Source organism: Mustela lutreola, chromosome 4, assembly GCF_030435805.1.
Source record: "Mustela lutreola isolate mMusLut2 chromosome 4, mMusLut2.pri, whole genome shotgun sequence".
Taxonomy (NCBI): Eukaryota; Metazoa; Chordata; class Mammalia; order Carnivora; family Mustelidae; genus Mustela; species Mustela lutreola.
In genome coordinates, this window is record NC_081293.1 from 196,530,790 (window position 1) to 196,548,315 (window position 17,526).

The following is a 17,526-nucleotide window of genomic DNA, read 5'->3' on the forward strand; positions in this document are numbered from 1 at the left end:
CGGCCCCTCCGCCCCTCGGAGCCCTGGACTCCACTCGCGCGCCAGCAGCCAAAGCGTTAACGCCGCGCGGGCCCCCCCCTCCGCGAGGCTCCGCGGGCGGCGGGGTCAGCCCGCCCACCAGGGCTATTGGCTCAGGAGAACAAAGGGGCCGCCCCGCGGGCTTCTCCGATAGGGCCGAGCTGGTCATCTGAGCGGCGCGGCCAATCAGACCGCGGGACGGCCCCGGGGATGGCTAAGCCCGCTAGCCAATCAGGGGCAGGCGCCCGCCCCGCCTGTCCCGGGACTGGCGGGGCCGGAGAGCCCAGTGCCCAAGTCGCCCCGGGGTGGCAGTTCCCGTTAACCTTAACCACAAAGTCAAGGTATTTATTCCCGTCCCCTCCCTCCGAGTCCCTCCGAATCCGGGCGGGAGGGGCGTGCGGAGGGACGGACCGTGCTGTGGGGCCAGCGCCCGGCCCGCTCCTCCCGCGCTGCCTCCACCCACCCTCGGGCTGGCGGCGGCCTCGGGGGGTCTCGGGGTCCCCTGAGCTCCTGGCGCTGCGGCCCCGAACTTTCCCGACCCCCACACAGCCCCTGGGGACAGGGGCCCGGGCCGTGCGTGGGAGGGGGCTGCAGGCCGGGCAGAGAGCAGGAGGGGGCCTGTGAGAGCGGGAGGGACGGGGTGGTGAGCGGAGGGCTTGACCCCTGGTCCCTTCGGGCGCATTCTGCCCAAGCGCTGTCCCTGTGTTCGGGGCTGTGTCGGCTGTGTCGGAGAGACCGAGCTTTTGGAGGGCAGGAACCCCAGGGCTCGCCGCACGGTGACACAGAGTAGCTGCTTAATAAATGATTCAGTGAGGGGCCATGAAGATTGCGAGGGCGAACAATGAGGGGGAAGCACCACCGAAATTGGAAGTGCGTGTGCGTGTGTTGGGGGAACTCCATCCCAGGAGAATGGGCACAGGAGTCAAGACCTCAGTGGGGGTGGGAGTTGGGGGCTCCTCCTAAAGGGGAAGGCTAACAGAGATGCTGCCTCCTCCCGTCCTTTGGGCAGGGCGGAGCCTGGAGTATGTCGGGGTCAGTCAGACCTGGGGCTGGGTGTGGTCAGAGCCCAGGACCTTGAGACCGGCTCACGTCCAGGCTACACGGCTAGCGGTTCTTTTTGGGGTCCCTGGGTTCAGCTGTAAAATGAAGAGATTAGAGGGTATTAGTCTCCCTTCAACTCTAAGGTTCCATGATTCTGTGCTTCTAATCCGTTTTGGACTTAAATTTCTGTATTGTGTTTCTTTACTAAAATTTTTGTTAATGGTTTACAACACATGGGACCTTGGGCTGGGTGTTGGGGAGAGAGAAATACTCCATGTTAAGCTGTTTACCGTCTTGCTGCGGAGACACATAAATTATTTTTATCCCATGTACAGTGGTATCAGGCTGGGTGGGTACACAGGTCAAACAGAGAAGGGCTCCTAACTGAGCCTGGCATATCCAAAAAAGGCTTCCTGCTCAGAGCGGTCCCTGATCTAGGCTGGCCAGAGGAGAGCTGGGCAAGAGTATTCCAAGACTGGTCACAGGCCAGCCAAGATGCTGCAAGGTCAGAGAGTCATGTGTTGGGACAAGGGGGAGCTGGGAGGCAGGAGAAGCGAGCAGAGGTGGGTTCTAAATGGTCTTGCCAAGAAATTTCTAGCTGAACCTGAAAGTGCTGGGGACCCACTGGGAAGTATTTTGAGCAAAGTAGTAACATGGCCTCATTGTAATTTGGGGGAAATTGCTTTGAGTTCTGGGTGATGAATGGATTATGGAGGGGCAAGATAAGCTATAAAAACTGGTACAGTCTATGGGCAAGAAGAAGTGAGGCCTGAACTGGATGGGGGTGGGGGCAGTGGGAGATCTTGGAGGAATTAAAAACAGCTCTGGTACAGCCTTCCCCAGGTGTGCACTGGGACAGTTGTATTCTGGACAGTGAGAGGGGGTGGTGGATTTGAGAGGCCTGATGAAGACCACTGTGCCCCCGGGAGAGGCAGGGGGTACCCAGGACAAAGTTCTGAACTTGGTGCTAGTGGGCCAACCCCATGCACCTGCCCCCTGCCCCGCATGAGGGTTAAGCTGAGGAATCCAAGATTTCCTAGTGCAGCGATAGCTGGGAGGGAGGAGTGTGATCCGAGTGTGCAGAAGGAGATCTCAGTCCGACTCTTTATGAGGCAAGGGGGATCACCTCTGGGCTTTGCTTTCCTCATCTGGCAAGCGGGGGGGTTTGGGGGGCAGGACACTCCTTACCCGTTCTAAGCTCTAAGGCATTGGAAAGTGTTTATGAATGAGAAGGTGACATCTGTTCAATGTGTTGTCCGCAGTTAGTTTCATGTCTTGCCTTCAGATCGGGTCATAGGGGTCCCCAGGCCCTGGTGGGCTCTTGAGTCTTGGACCTTGGGGCTGAGGAGTGTGCGTGCTGCTCTTTCCTCTAAAGGGAGACGGGGGAGCAGAGGCTGGGGATGTGGAGGCCACTGGTGAGGGACAGGTACAGGGCTAGGGAGGGGAGGCGGGGCAGTCGTAGCAAAGGGTGAATGTTGGACGCGCGGAAGCAGAAGTGCTGGAAAGAGGTGCCTCGGAGATGGGCCTGGGGTCACGTCATGGACCTCTGGGAGGGGGGCAGGCATGACAGGATACAGCAGCTGCCCCCACTGTCGGTGGACCTGGTTCCCAGCTGATGCCGGTGAAAGCAGCCTGAGGTCATTGAACTGGGCTGTTCTTACCAGGGCAACCCTGAGGTACAGTTCTTATAATGTGGGCGGCAGGGCGGGGGTGACCTAGAAGTAATTCGTCTTGCACTTTGTGAATGTTTCCCACTGTTTTCCCAGCTTGCTTGAGAGCACAGGTCTATCCGAAGGAATATGTGTTAGTATTTTCCAAATAATAATTTTAAGAATTTCTGTGGAATGATGGCCCGTCCTTTCCACTCGCTCCTCTGACCCCTGTCCTAGGACTGAGGGCCACGGTGTTTGGGAGACCGAGGTCTAAAGGTGCTGGAGCAGAAGAGGCAGAAGGGGCAGGGCTTGGAAGAAGGGCTGTAGCGGGAGGTGTGCAGGACCCTGGTCCAGTGCTGGGTGCCATCTGGGGGAAGCCGGAGAAGACGGAGGCGTTCTGGGGGAGCTGGGCAGGTGAGGGGAGAGGAAGATGGGGTGGAGGCCCTGGAGGGGGTGGGGAGTCCTTTGGGAGGCCCAGAAGGACCTTGGGCATGCTCATGCTTGGGTGAGGGGAGAAGGCGGGCCTCTCTAGGTGGTGGCGGCAACACTTCCCTGGTCTGAGCTAGGGCCTCTGGGCCTGCTTGTTTGTCTGTGGGCCCAGGGGCCATGTGAGATGGGAAGCAGGTCTCCTGGGGCCCCGGTGGCAGCTGCATTGTGTTTCTGATAACATTTTAAAGCCACTGGTATGTGTGTCCTCAACAAGAGGAAGGTTGGAGGTCTGGTATGTCCAGGGGCATGACAGAGGACAGACTGCCTCCTTCCCCTCCGTGAAGCTGAGACTTTGAGCCTTAGGCCAGCAGAAGCGTGCAGAGCTTCAGGTCCAGCCCCCCTGCCTGGCGCTCAGGGCCCGCAGCCTCCAGCCCTACTTCCCTTACCACTGTCCACTCAGCCCCCTCCACTCCTGCCCTGTTAGGCACATGCATGTAGCCCAGACTCCCGCCTCCCAGGGCTGTTGAGGGTCCAGTGACCTATACAGGGAGGGGTGTGTGGTCTTGAGATGGTCCCAACAGGAAAGTCCACACACACCTTCTTCCTCCTGCCAGGCCCACTCACATCGGGGAGCAGAGTTTGGGGTGACTGTGTAGGTGCTGGGGGCCTCTGAAGATTCCGAAACAGCTGGGGTACTTAACAGGTGGTGACTGTCCCTCGATCATACTGCCTCGCTTCCGGCTCCCTGAGTTCCCTTTCTTGGAGCGGGGGCCAGCTGGGAGCGTAGCGGAGTCCCGCGCAGATGCACGTTCCCGTGTTCACGGGCGCACCGCTTGTGTCGTGCTCCTGTGGCTCGTGCCTGCACGCGCTGGTGTCTGTGGGTCTGCACGCGGGTCTGTGGGTTTCTGAAGGTCTCAGCTTCTCTGTACTTTACATCCAGTTTTGCAGCTCTTCCCTTATGTAGGAGCCTCTCTTGTGTTTTTGCCTCTCTGAACCTTGCTTTCCTTAGCTGTGTTAGATGTTAGCTAAGATTGTTTCCGGATGTGTCTGTGCATTTAGCGTTCACCCCCGTTTCTCCTCAGATGCCCATCCCCGCGTACTGTACCTGAAACACCACTGACAGTGACTGCAGTTGGATTCCCAGTGGAAAACGCCATCCCCCTGTCCCTAGATGGTTGTCATCAGTGACCAAGGACGGGGGCCAGAGGAGCCCTCCCTTTCCTCCTCCACTCACTCACTCATTCATTCATTCATTCATTCAACAGATACACCTTGGAGATAGCGCGTTCGTTTCCAGACCCCTGCAGGAAAGCAGATACTGCGCTAAAGTGAATCAAGTGGATTTTGGGTTTCTCGATGCATGCGAGTTTTATTTACACGATACAGTATCTGCTGCGTGTGCGACAGCCGTATGTCTACACCGACAACGTACATGCCTTCGTTAAAAAATACTTCATTACCCGAACATGCTGTCCATCATCTGGCCTTTCCGCAGGTCATAATCGCTGATCACAGATCCCCCTAGCAAATATGGTAATAACAAAAAAGTTTGGAATAGTGTGAGAATTACCAAAATGTGACACAGTGACAGGAAGTGAGCAAAGGCTGTCGGGAAAAATCGTGCTCCACGCAGACTGGCCACAAACCTTCAGTCTGTAAAAAAAAAAAATGCAGCATTTGTGAAGTGAAGAAAGCCGGGTGTGGTTGTGAACGGAGCAAGGTCCCTGTCTGCCTGGAGCCCATGGTCAAGCTCAGTGCCGTCCCATGAGGCTTCAGGAACCTAGGAATGTCCTCGGCTGTCCTTGCGGGAGCTCGGCCTCCATAAGGCCGTTGAGCGCGCTTGAAATGCTGCCAGGAGTGATGGAGAATCTGAATTTAAAAGTTAACTTATGTAAATTTGAATAATCAAGTGTGGATAGAAAACAAGGGAAGGGTTGTTTAAGGTTTGGTAAGTCCCGTACTTTCTTCTAGGAGGCGACATGGTCCCCAAGAAGGAACTCTGGTGGGGCCAGGTTGACCCCAGTTTGGTTCTGGCTCTCTTTCTTACCAGCTGTGTGACCTGGGGCAAATGGTTTAACTCTGGGCGCCGTGGTTCCTCAGCCAGAGTTGGTTGTGAAGGAGGAAATGGGCGATGCCTGCTAAGTGTTTGGTGCGCAGTGGCTTGGGACCCTCTCCCTGTCCAAACGGGGGTCTTGGCTGAGCACCCTTCTTTCCATGGCCAAGTCAATATCAAGATCTCAGGGCTGTCCCCCATGCCCCTCAGTAAGTGAGGTTAGGAGCAGCAGAACCTGGGCCCGTAGGGAGCACTCTGAGAGTACCCCCCACTGGGGTCAACCCTGAGTGGGGCCACCCAGTTACAAATGCTGTCCTGAGCCACAGTCTTGAGTCTGGGTCCCTGGGCATCTGACCTGTGTGGGCAAGGAGATGGGAAGCAGGGCCTGCCTGCAGGAAACCAGGAACTCCCAAGGAAAGAAAGCCGGGAGTGGGCCAGGCAGATTAGAGCGATTAGAGCCTGGGGGGAGGGGGGGCGGGAGGCGGGGGGGGGGGGGAGATGGGCCATGCGCTGTGGACAAGATAGGGTCAGACCAGCTGAGGGGCTGGAAAGATGTGGCTAATGGAAAGGTGAGCCATTCAGGACGCACGGCAGCCTCGCTGGTGTGGCACAGGCGGTCAGCTCGACGTGGAAGGAGCACTTGGGGCAGAGGACCCCCCGCCTGAGGTTTCCTGTGGGGGCAAGGGGGCTGCTGGTGTAGGGGTGCAGCGGTGGCTGTTGAGGACCTGGGTGTGGGCCTGGTGGGAGCTCGTGGCTGAGGAGGGCCTGCGAGCTGGGCCTGTGGGCCGTGTTTTGGGGTGATGCTACCCCTCCCAGCCTCAGCTCCTGGTGGGGGCATGGGGCCAGTCCCCGCTCTGCCAGTGACAAAGGACACATGAGGTGACATCCGCTTCCCCTGCCCCGCCTGCGGCCTGCGCTGTGAAGGTCGTGCGCAGCTGGTGGAAAGTTCCAGGGGCCTGTGGTTGGGAGGGTGTGGGGGGACAGGAATGCGTCCCTGTGCTGCCCCTCCTGTCTGTGGCCTTTCTCTTCGGCCCAGCTGCCATCTGCTCCCCGCCCTGCCCCCAGGATTCTGCTGGGAGCAAAGCCGCTTTGTTACCTTCCCCTGTCCCCAGACCTTACCACCTGCTGCGGGCACAGTCCTCCCTTTGTGCACGCAGAGAGGTTTGCCAGCAGCTGCCCCGCCCGCCCCCCAGCCCCTCTCAGAGGGGGCTCACACCCCAACTGCAGCCTCACCGGGGAGGGCAGGCCCAGGCCCAGAGCCAGGTGCCGGGAAGGGGGAAGTGACCAGGGCCTTGTCCCAAGACCTAGCCCCTGTGTGTGTCCCACCCTCCATAGAACTTGCTGGGCCAGGAGTGGAGAGGTCGCTGGAGACGGGGATGAGAGGCCAGGCAGCCTTCCGAGACTCAGTGTGGGCACTGCGGGGGAGCCGGCTCGGCCCTGTTGCCTTCTGTGTCGGCGGGGACATTCTGCTGGGCAGCCTGCGTGCCAGGCCACGTCGGGGGAGCCAGGGTCAGGGGGGCGGTGAGTGGCAGCCAGAAGGGGCCTGCAGGACAGCGTAGAGGGCAGAGGCAGAAGAGGAACGGTTGCCTGGCTGACCTGCAGACCCGTGGCCACACGTAGACACTCCCCTCTGTTCAGCTTTCTTGGGGTTTTTACCTGTAGGACACCTGCTGGCCCGTCTTCTAGAGGCATCCCGCCTGAGCACACAGTGGGAGGTGCCCTCAAGACATGCGGGCCTGCCCCCGTTCTTGTCCTCTGTGCCTCTTCTGTCCCCGGCCCTCTCATTTCTTCTTCTCCTGGGGCCCATGGGGGTCCCCTCCCCTCTGTTCCCATTCCTGTGCTGACTGGGACCACCCTGAGCCCTGGTGTGGTGGGGACAGAATACCCAGGGACACAGGGAGCTGCTCTGTAGCTCGCTGTGAATTACTCACCGGGAACTGAAGCCTTCCTGCCACCGGAGCTGACTTACAGGTCGGACTAATACCCCTGGGAGGACAGAATGAACCAAGTAGGACCCATCTGATTGGGCTCAAGAGGCCCCTTGTTGTGTTGTGTGGGTGTTTTGTGAATAAGGTCAAGGCCATACCCTCTGTCCTCACCGTGAACTGTGGCCCCGGTCCTCTGGACCTTCTGAGTTTTCCTGAATTAAGTAGCCTCCCCCTTCGCCAGTCCTTCGACCCTCTTCAGGAGGACATCGAATCTCCAGTGGGAGAGAGGCCACCCCAAGGTGTGGGACACACAGTAACATGGCTGGAAGAGGTGGCATCGGTGCCCTCCTGCTGGGTCTTTCCCTCCCCTCTTCTCCTGCCTGCTTTTTCTCTGCACCACGAGCAGCTTTTAGCCTCTGTAAGAAGCCACAGTAGGGGTGCACAGCAGACCCCTGGTGGGGAAATAGAATTGAAAACAAAATCTCCTGCCAACTCTGAAAAGCTCCCCACAAAAGGAGGAGAGAAAGAGAAGTTTTTTGTTTTTTATTTTTGTTTAAATCAAATAAGTGGGAAAGCAGATAGAAATGCGCACAAGAGATTAGGAAAGCAGGAGGAGGTCCCCGGCCGCCAGCGCCCCCACCCAGTGACACAGCCCAGGAGACCAGACACAGCCTGCCACCAGACAGAGCGGAACTCGTCCTCAAGCAAGAGGACTCCCCGATGGCAGGATTTGTGACCCGAAGTGCATCCTCAACGCACCTGGCCACGGGGTGGCCACCGTGTTTGCTAATTGCCTTTCTCCCAAGGAGCAGTGCGGTCTCCTATGCTTATGATGGGAGATGGAGCCCGGAAGTTGCCCCATGGAAGTCAGCAGCGCCCCCCCCCCACTGGGTCACCCTCTCCCTTGGTGTTTACATTTCAAGGAGGCCTGGGTTCTAAAACTGGCAAGAGGCTTGTGTAGCTTTTGAAAAGCTTTCCATGCCTCTCTCAAAGGGGCAGAGAGAAATTCACGATGACAACTTTTCTCAAGTAAATGCTCTAAAAGAAAGGGTCGGAGTTTCTTTTCCTTTGTCCCCAGGGAAAACGATTTCTCTCTTTTTAAAATTCATATTTGCCCTGATTCCCTGATCTTGGTAGGGCCTAGACTCCTGGCGTGGGTCCCTGCACACCCCCCCCCCCCCACAGTGGCTGTTGGAACCTGGGAAGGGGAGGATGCCCTTGGGATGGGGTTTCCTGAGGGCCTGAGGTGGAGAGCAAGAGCAGACGGCTTTCTTCGGGGTGGCCGGGCAGAGAGCCCTGAGGGACCTGGAGGAGCCCCTTGGTAGCAGCAGGGGGAGCTGAGCACCTGGGCTGGCAGCAACACGGGCCGCGGATCCTCACTTGGGCCTTGGCGAGTGTGGGCATGAGGGGGTCCAGATGTGTGGAACAACCTCAGGAGAGGCAGCGCACGGCACCAAGTGCAGAAAATGATGCCCCTGCCCCCCAGGCCAGCTCAGGTCAGCGGGCCAAGCGGTCAGGCCACACACCACCCCCGGAAGCGTCCTCAGGGCGGGGGCTGTGTCCCAGGCCGGGGCATTCAGCAGTGAGATGACAGGGGTATGCAGACAAGTACATGCTGTGTCAGGTGGCGGAAAAGCATTGCACCAGAATACGAAGTGGGGTTAGGGTTGTGACAGGAAGGGCCACTCGGAGGAGGTGGCACTGGGGCAGAGACTGAAAGGCGAGGGCCAGGCAGGGATCTGGGGAAGAGCCTGGGCCCCCCCAGCTGACCTGTTCGGGACAATGAGCCAGTTAGGACGTGTCCAAAACCTTGAACATGAAAACAAGGAAAAAGGTGAGCCCCGGATGGATGAACTCTTCCCTGGGGTCCCCCAGATGGCCTAGGTGTGATCTTGCTTGCAGTAGGGACCGGTGCAACCTTGAAGGACCTTGAAGGCAAAGACAGAGCCCTGCCTTTTCGGGCATCTCCACGACCACTCAGGCGGATCTCCAGGCTTAGCTGGGGCGCATCTGTCACCCCCCCACCTGCACCCTCCCCTCCCCCGATGATGTTGAGCCCGCAGGCCTGAAGCTGTGGTCTGGGAGTTGGAAGAGCTGGGGCCTCCTGGGCACCACCATTCCGCTGCCTCTGTGACTCGAGGCATGTCAGGGGCCCTCCCTGGCCTCAGTTTCGTCCTCCTAAAATGGGAATAATGCCTGTTTGACCTGCCTAGCAGGTATGTGTGCAAGTTTACAAAAGCCCCGCACTTCCGACCAAGGTCGGGGACAGAGAAGCTCTTGATAAAGAGGGAAAATGTTCTCTGAGATGGCGGGGGGAGGCGGGGGGACATTTGGTCCTTGTCCCACTGGCCAGCTCTCCTTCCTCTGCCCCCTTCTCCCCCACAGATAGCAAGGCAAGCGCTGGTGCCCGGGAGGCCTCTGCCGATGGAGTGTGGCCTGGCTGGTGCGAGCACAGGTAAGGGAGTCCAGGGACAGGTGGGATCCCGCTGCGGCCTCCTCTGCCAGGCCCGTCTTCCCCGCCCTGTCCCCTGTCCTCCCCCTGAGTGTGAGGTGCTGCCCTCACTAGGAGCCTGTGCACTGCTGAATTGCAGAGCGGGACTAGGAGGTAGAAGGTCGTGTCGAAGAAGGCAAAGAAAACAGACTTCGGGAGCTAAGAAAATGACCAGAGACCATGGGGCCTCGCTAGGCAGAGGGTGTGCGTACACCTGTGCAGAAAGCCAGGCCAGGAGGGCAAGGGAGGCGTTTGCTAACTGTGGGCGGTCACGCTGATCTAACACTGAAAACCAGACCTCTCAGTAAGACGGTCCCTGTTGGGTTTTGATCAGGAAAGTGCCTTCGGTTTAGTCCATGGAAGCTTCCTGGGGTCTCTCTGAGTTCATGGGCCATGGGGAGGAAACTGCCAGGCAGGTGCTGCTGTGAGCAGACAGGCCTGTGCTCTGGGCACGAGGCCCCCCAGCCCCCAGCATCGCCGGCCCCCGCAGCACCCTGCTGCCGGAAGGCTCTGGGCCTGGGAGCGGGGCAGGCCCGTCCCTGGGAATGCCGCCCCTTGGGTCAATGACTCTGGTTTCTTTACTTCCCCTCCCCTCCAGGGGCCTTGTCCCATGGACCCCAGAGCCCCAGCCTTCCCAGAATAATCACCACAACGAACCCAAGATGGAGACAAGCATCGGGCAGTAGGGTAACAAAGGAACGAGTCATCCAGCTCGGCGGGGGCGGGCAAGACATGGACACCGCACATCCTGGGGGCCGGGTCCTGACACGGACTTCAGGGAGCATAGTCACCCCACTTCCCAGGCCAGCTCCCCACCACTGTTATGTCAGTTTGAAGCTTGGGAACCCCCAGGGTATGTGTATGAGAGAGCAAGAGAGGCTGATGTTACCATAATTACAGTAAAACCGAGGGCGGGTGGTTCCAGACGTTTTGGCAGAAGGAACCTTTTCCCATGGAAACACAAGTAGACTCCTGGTTCAGGCATGAGAGATGGGGTCAGCCAGGGCCCTCTTCCCCACCTCTGGCAGCTTCTAAGTTGCTCTGGGGTCTTAGAGAGGAGGTGAAGGAACACAGGCTTTGACCCTAGAGGATGGAGGCAGCGGGGTCCTGGGCGCCCCTGGGGTCACAGCCACGTTCTTGCCAGCTCCGGGCCTTCCGCCGCTCCCAGCACCTGCCGGCCAGCCTTACAGAGGGAGGGAGGGACTCTTTCTGGATGGCCAAATTTTTCAGATAATTATGAGCTTACCTCTTTTAAGCACCTTTTATTTTATTTATTTTTTAGAATATTTTATTTATTTATTTGAGAGAGAGACAGTGAGAGAGCATGAGCGAGGAGAAGGTCAGAGGGAGAAGCAGGCTCCCCATGGAGCTGGGAGCCCGATGCGGGACTCGATCCCGGGACTCTGAGACCATGACCTGAGCCGAAGGCAGCCGTCCAACCAGCTGAGCCACCCAGGCGTCCCTAAGCACCTTTTAATTTCTATTTATTTTATGTGTGTTTTCTTATTGTGATGAAATATACACAATGTGAAATTGACCATTTAAACCAAGTTTTAGTGCAGGAGCCAGTGGTATAAGTACTTTCACATGATTGTGCAAGCACCACCACAATCTCCAGGACATTTCCATCGCCCCAGACACTGTCACCATTGAGCAGTGGCTCCCCATTGAGCACCTTTGTGTTTTATCTGAACCATTTAGAATTTTTTTTTTTAATTTTATTTATTTATTTGACAGAGAGAGAGAAATCACAAGTAGGCAGAGAGAGAGGGGGAAGCAGGCTATGTGCTAACAGAGAGCCCAATGCAGGGCTCGATCCCAGAACCCTGAGATCATGACCTGAGTGGAAGGCAGAGGCTCAACCCACTGAGCCACCCAGGTGCCCCACCATTTATAATTTTTTAAAAAATTATCCTTTTTATAATGACAGAGGAGCCAAACCTATGTTTTAGGACTCCTTCAGCAGGCAGGCCAAGGTCTCTTTTCCTTGTGTTAATACCTGAGCCCTGAGGGAAGGTATCCCTAAGGACCGAAGTCCCTGTGCACACGTGTCAGAGGGGCCTACACACACACAACCCAGTCACTTGTGTCTGCTCTGGGCCTGATGGCAGTGGACAGGAATGTTCTCTGGGCTTTCAGCCAGGCCCATCTTTCTGGCTAGAGATGGCGAGCCTTCCCAGCCACCAGCCACCATGATGAGCATCAAGGTCAGGTTTAATCAGAGCAAGGCAGTGACTTTTGTGGGGCTCCGGGACATAATTGGGAGCCTGTCACTTCGGGACAGCGATGCCCCGCTTACCTGAGTATATTTTGGGTTCACTACCTGACTGCTAGTGTGGACACCTAGCCCGTTAAGTACTTTCTCTGGCCAACATTTCAGGGCATCTAAAACCCGCTGATAGTCAAGTACCCTCATTACAGTTGGGTATTCAATTCCTGCCAATGTGCAGTTTGAATCACCACTTTGATCTTCAGATGGTGACTCCTGCTAAAGTGATTTCTCACAACCAAGCACCTGGGGAGGCCTCCCGGGGTCGTTTTGTTGGGAGGAAAACTGGCCCCTCACAGGTACTTCTGAGCCCCCACCCTGCCACCCCATCCCCATGGCCACCCCATCTTCTAATGTGTCCTCGTGGTGGCCAGTGAGGCTGTGGAGGGGTGGCTGGGCTCTTTGGCCCCGGAACCTGCCAGGTTCTAAGTGAGGTTTTCTTTTTATTTCTTAAAACATTTTGAAGATTTTAAAATTCTAATATTTGAATATTCTCAAAAAATTTGAACAATGCAGATATTAAGATTTTAAACTTCTAATATTTGAATATCCTTATACAAATTCAAACAACACAGATAAAGTGGGGGTCCTCCTGGCTTCTCTCATCTAGCCCTTTATCGGCCCTATCGTCTGCAGGGCGCCCACCGCCGGGCTTCCGTGAGGGTTGTCTCGAGTGTGCCTGTGTCTGTACGTGGAGAGCCAGCGTGTTATTTTACATAAATTGGGTCAGACGACTGATCGTTGTTTTCCAGTTTTTTTTAGTTTGTTTTAACATGTTTTGGGAATCTTCACATCCATGTATATATGGCTCTTTGGCATTTTTCTTTTAATCCCTTGCCCTTGGGCTATAATATCTGCTGGGGTTTCTAGTCTAGGTTCTGTGTCCGCCTAAGAGAGTTTCCTCCTAGGCCTGGTTTGCTGAGAACTTACTTCTTCCTCCCTCCAGCCCTTCTTCCTTCTCTCCCCCCAGAAATGTTGGAGTTGATCATACAACATTTTTACATGGATTGAGATTGTGTCAGGTTTTTCCTGTTTAGAAAGTCAATGTCATGAACATATTGAGCCATCTTTGCTTTCCTGGGTAAGAGCCCAGCAAGGTCATCTGTTGTTCTTTTAATGCTGCTGAACTTGCTTTGCCAATGTTTTGGCTTGTTTGTTTTTGGTGTCTGCTTTCAAAGCTAAACCTATAATTTCCTGCCTGCTCTGCCCTTGTCTTGTTGACACTGGATCGCGCACTAGCTTGTGGGCCCCCCTCCTCCCCCACAGTCACTGTAAGCTTGGGCTAATGCTTCCCTTGGAGTTTTAGTAAAAACTGTTCTTTTTTCTTTTTTTTAAAAGACTTTATTTATTCATTTGACAGACAGACATCACAAGTAGGTAGAGAGGCAGGCAGAGAGAGAGGAGGAAGCAGGCTCCCCAACAGAGAGCCTGATGCGGGGCTCCATCCCAGGACCCTGAGATCATGACCTGAGCGGAAGGCAGAGGCTTTAACCCACTGAGCCACCCAGGCGCCCCTGTAAAAGCTGTTCTTATACTTAAGGGGCTTCTTACCCATTTTTGAGGTAAAAGGTTAACTTTCTTTTCTCTCTCTCTCTTAGGACTTTTCTTTCTTTTATCTCCCCTCTTCTTGAGTTAGTTTTGTTAATTTATATGGTTTCACAGAATCATCCATTTTATACAGATTCTTCAAATTCATACAACATTTATGCATTAGTATTTTACGATTTTCAGAATCCTTTTTATATCTCTATGTTTCCTTTACCCTGTAGTCTCTGCATTTATCTATTAATTTCTTCTTCCTACCTCCCTTGGGTTTATTTTGTTGTCTTTTGAATACCAGAATTAAGTTTCTCTTTTTGTTCCCAACTGTTTCATTTCACCTACTTTTTACTAAATGTAAACTTTTTGTTGTGGAAAAACAACACGGAAAAGTGCACAGGTGACAAGCTTTATACATTCATATAAAGAGAACATGTGCGTGAAACCAGCACCCAGATTGAGTGGGGGAACAATGGGGCCCCTGGGTAGCTCTGTGGGTTAAGCTTCTGATTGTTGATTGCGGCCCAGGTCCTGATCTCAGAGTGATGAGATAGAGCCCTGAATCCTGCTTTGCGGAGCCCGTGCAAGATTCTCGACCTCTCCCTCTGCCTCCGCCCTCCACTGCTGGGCTCTCTCTTGCTTAAAAAAATGAAAACAAAAACACTGCCAGATCCCCCGAGGCCTCCAACCACAGCACTGCATCTAGGCCAGCCGTAGTCTTGACTTCTAACTCCTCCGTTAGTTTCGGCAGCTTTTAACCTTCCTACAAATCCTACCATCTGTCTGTTGTGCCTGTCGCAGGCCTCTCCCGTCACGGTGTGGGGCGGTGAGAAAGGGGGACAAAGCACCCCAGTAGAACCGAGCTCGCTTTGAGAGGTAGGTTCGCGGTAGTGGGTGGGGGGCACTCCTGAGACTGAAGTGCGCGGGGCTTAGTTAGGGCAGGACAGCACCTCTTCTGGGTGCTCCGACCTTTCCGACCTGCTTTCTTGTTCCTGGTTTTGTTGAAGCAAGGTGGAGTTGCCTAACAGCCAAGGTGGAGGAGGGTGAGGCGCTGGGCCCAGTGGCTGCTGCCACAGCGAGCGTGGCCGTGAAGTGGGGCGCGGTCACCCCACCGTGGGGGCACTGGCCATGCACTCGCTCACCAAGCTCCCGGCGGCGCATGGATTCTTTTAGAAAAAGAATGAGAAGCTTTGAAGCATGGCCGTTTTCTGCTTGTTCCTGGGTGGGAAGACCTTCCCTGCATCTTAGGGCCTCCTGGTGGAAAAGGTGGGGTGGGGGTGTGGCCTTGGAACAGCAGCTTCTCTTCCTTTCTGGCACTTTTCCTTCAGCACATCCCAAGCAGCCTTTCTCTGTCCTTTCTACCACCCGTCCTCTCCTCCCGCTGCCCCGCTGCCCGCGCGTCCCCCCACACTCTCTTCCGCATCCTTTCCTCCCACCGCATTATCTCATTCATTCATTCATTCATTCATTCCCGGCACTTCCTTCCCTCCAGCCCCGGGGGCAGTGAATGACTCTCCCTGTCCTTTCTCCCTTTGCCTCTGGCAGGAGATGGGCTGGTGATGAAGGTCAAGCAGGAGAAGCCGGAGCGGTTGCTGCAGACGCTGGGGCCGCAGGCCGTGCTTTCCGAGAAGGATAAAGAAAACATCTTCCGGCAGCAGCATCGGGGCCTCCCGCCATGCCAGACCATGGGGAAGCCTCGGGCCTTGGGGGGACAGGAGGAGACTGGGGGTCCACGGTGGGCCCCTCCCGCTGAGCAGGCCACGGGGCTGGCAAGCCGGGCTCTTCCTGCCGGCGAGGGTCACTTCGTGTGCCTGGACTGCGGGAAGAGGTTCAGCTGGTGGTCGTCGCTGAAGATCCACCAGCGCACCCACACCGGGGAGAAGCCGTACCCGTGCAGCAAGTGTGGCAAGAGCTTCAGCCAGAAGCCCAACCTGGCACGCCACCAGCGGCACCACACAGGGGAGCGGCCCTTCTGCTGCCCCGAGTGCGCGAGGCGTTTTAGCCAGAAGCAGCACCTGCTCAAGCACCAGAAGACCCACTCGCGGCCCGCCACCCACTCGTGCCCCGAGTGCGCGCGCTGCTTCCGCCACCAGGTGGGCCTCCGCATCCACCAGCGCGCGCACGCCCGGGACCGCCAGGGCGCCCGCGCGGGGCTGCAGGAGTTGCTGCGGGACGCAGCCGCCCGCCGGGGCTATCGCCTGCGGCCCGGGCCGCCGCGGGGCCGCCCCGAGTGGGCCTGGCTGGGGCTCTGCCAGGGCTGGTGGCGCCAGGCGGGGGCCCGGGCCGTGATCGCCGCCGCCGCGGGGACAGGCGAGCAGCGCCAGTTCATCTGCAATGAGTGCGGCAAGAGCTTCACGTGGTGGTCGTCCCTGAACATCCACCAGCGCATCCACACGGGCGAGCGGCCCTACCCATGCCCGGAGTGCGGCCGCCGCTTCAGCCAGAAGCCCAACCTCACGCGCCACTTGCGCAACCACACGGGCGAGCGGCCGCACCCCTGTCCGCACTGTGGCCGCAGCTTCCGCCAGAAGCAGCACCTGCTCAAGCACCAGCGCACGCACCTGCCCGGCGCCCAGGCGGCGAGCTGCCCCAGCTGCGGCCAGAGCTGCCCGAGCCGCGCCGCGCTGCGGGCCCACCAGCGCGCACACGCCGCCCCCGCCACCGAGCCGCCGCTCCCCGGGCCCGCCTTGCGGGACGCGGCGCCACACTCCGAGCCGCCTCCCGAAGCGTCCTCGGGCCTGTCGGCGCCGCCACAGCCATCGCGGGACCCCCAGCCGGCCCGGGGTCCAGGGGGTGTGCCTTGGGGCCGGGCGCGGGCCGGCCTGAGCGCGCCGGGCGAGCCTCGCCAGTTCATCTGCAACGAGTGCGGCAAGAGCTTCTCGTGGTGGTCGGCGCTCACCATCCACCGGCGCATCCACACCGGCGAGCGGCCCTACCCGTGCCCGGAGTGCGGCCGCCGCTTCAGCCAGAAGCCCAACCTGACGCGCCACCGGCGCAACCACACGGGCGAGCGGCCCTACCTGTGCCCCGCGTGTGGCCGTGGCTTCAGCCAGAAGCAGCACCTGCTCAAGCACCAGCGCGTGCACCGTGGCGCCCTGGCGCCCACCGCCGGCGCCAAGGATCAGGCACATTAGTGCGCAAGGCGCAGCGGATACGCGGTGGGGATGGGAGGGCATGTTGGAGGGACCGCGGGGGCCACTAATGGCGGTTTTTACAACCCTCGGGAGTAGAACCCGGTGAAAGAGTGATTTCCTCAAGGCGCTGAAGGCTAGAGGACAGAATTCCAGAAGCATCCCCAAGGGGACAGCCCCAGGCGGGGCTGAGGAAGGAGGTAGGATGATACAGATCTCACTCTGGAGCCTGGATGTGGCCCTCGGTCCCTCAGTCGTGGAACCCAGTCCTCAGACCCCAGTGAGGGTGAGGGGGCTGTGAGGGCTCTGGGAGAGGCTCCCCAGACTGTCTCGTGCAGGCAGTCCACTGCCAGAGGACAGGCTCCAGGGGGAGTCTTAGACTGATGGCAAGGATGGAAGCCAGTGGTGGTGGCTGAGGCGGGCCAAGCATAGTCCCAGTGCCAAGGACAATGCCCGGCACTTAATGGCCATTCACTGTGTATTTTTGGAGAGAGTGAATGGTTCCCTGGTCGTCCTTCACCATGAGTGCCCCAAAGCCCAGGGTGCTGTCATAGCGGGCCGGCACTTGGGCCGCTGCCTGTGGTGGTCCTGTGGAGTGTAAGAGGGGTGGTGGCAGCTGAGGCTTGGTAACTTGGGAGGGCCCTGCAGCAGGAGAGAGCCCCATGTGCTGCTCCGACTTAGCAGCCCAGGGGCGCTCCCCACGGCCGTCGCTGACTTGGGTCTTTATCAATGCCAGTGTTGCAGAAGAGAAAAATGAAGGATTGACTGTCTCACGTGGTCTCCTTGTCCTTTGTAAGCCTCCCTTTTGGAACCCCCAGTCTGTGCATGCGCTGCGGTATCCTCAGGACCAGGACAGTGACCTTTAGGCACCAGCCGAGCAGCTTATCACGCCTGGTTCTTGCTGGGAGTGGGCGGCGGTGTTCTCTTGCCCTCTCCAAACCAGTCTGGTATCTTCCCACATCCCTACTCAACCTC

General features: G+C 57.5%; 1 protein-coding gene across 6 annotated transcripts; it reads left to right on the plus strand.

Moving 5' to 3' along the window:
• The first annotated feature begins 241 nt into the window (after positions 1-241).
• Positions 242-17,321, plus strand: ZNF775 (zinc finger protein 775). 6 transcript variants are annotated; one of them, XM_059172222.1, is made up of 4 exons: positions 242-359; positions 9,507-9,576; positions 10,211-10,465; positions 14,966-17,321. In XM_059172222.1, the coding sequence occupies exons 2-4, from the start codon at positions 9,546-9,548 to the stop codon at positions 16,552-16,554; spliced, it is 1,875 nt and encodes a 624-aa protein (XP_059028205.1). In that variant the 5' UTR covers positions 242-359; positions 9,507-9,545; the 3' UTR covers positions 16,555-17,321. The 6 variants fall into 6 exon arrangements, with proteins under 6 accessions (XP_059028205.1, XP_059028206.1, XP_059028208.1 ...); XM_059172224.1 differs by lacking the exon at positions 10,211-10,465 and adding an exon at positions 4,406-4,549 and having other exon boundaries at positions 260-359; XM_059172223.1 differs by lacking the exon at positions 10,211-10,465 and having other exon boundaries at positions 243-359.
• The last annotated feature ends 205 nt before the right edge of the window (positions 17,322-17,526 follow it).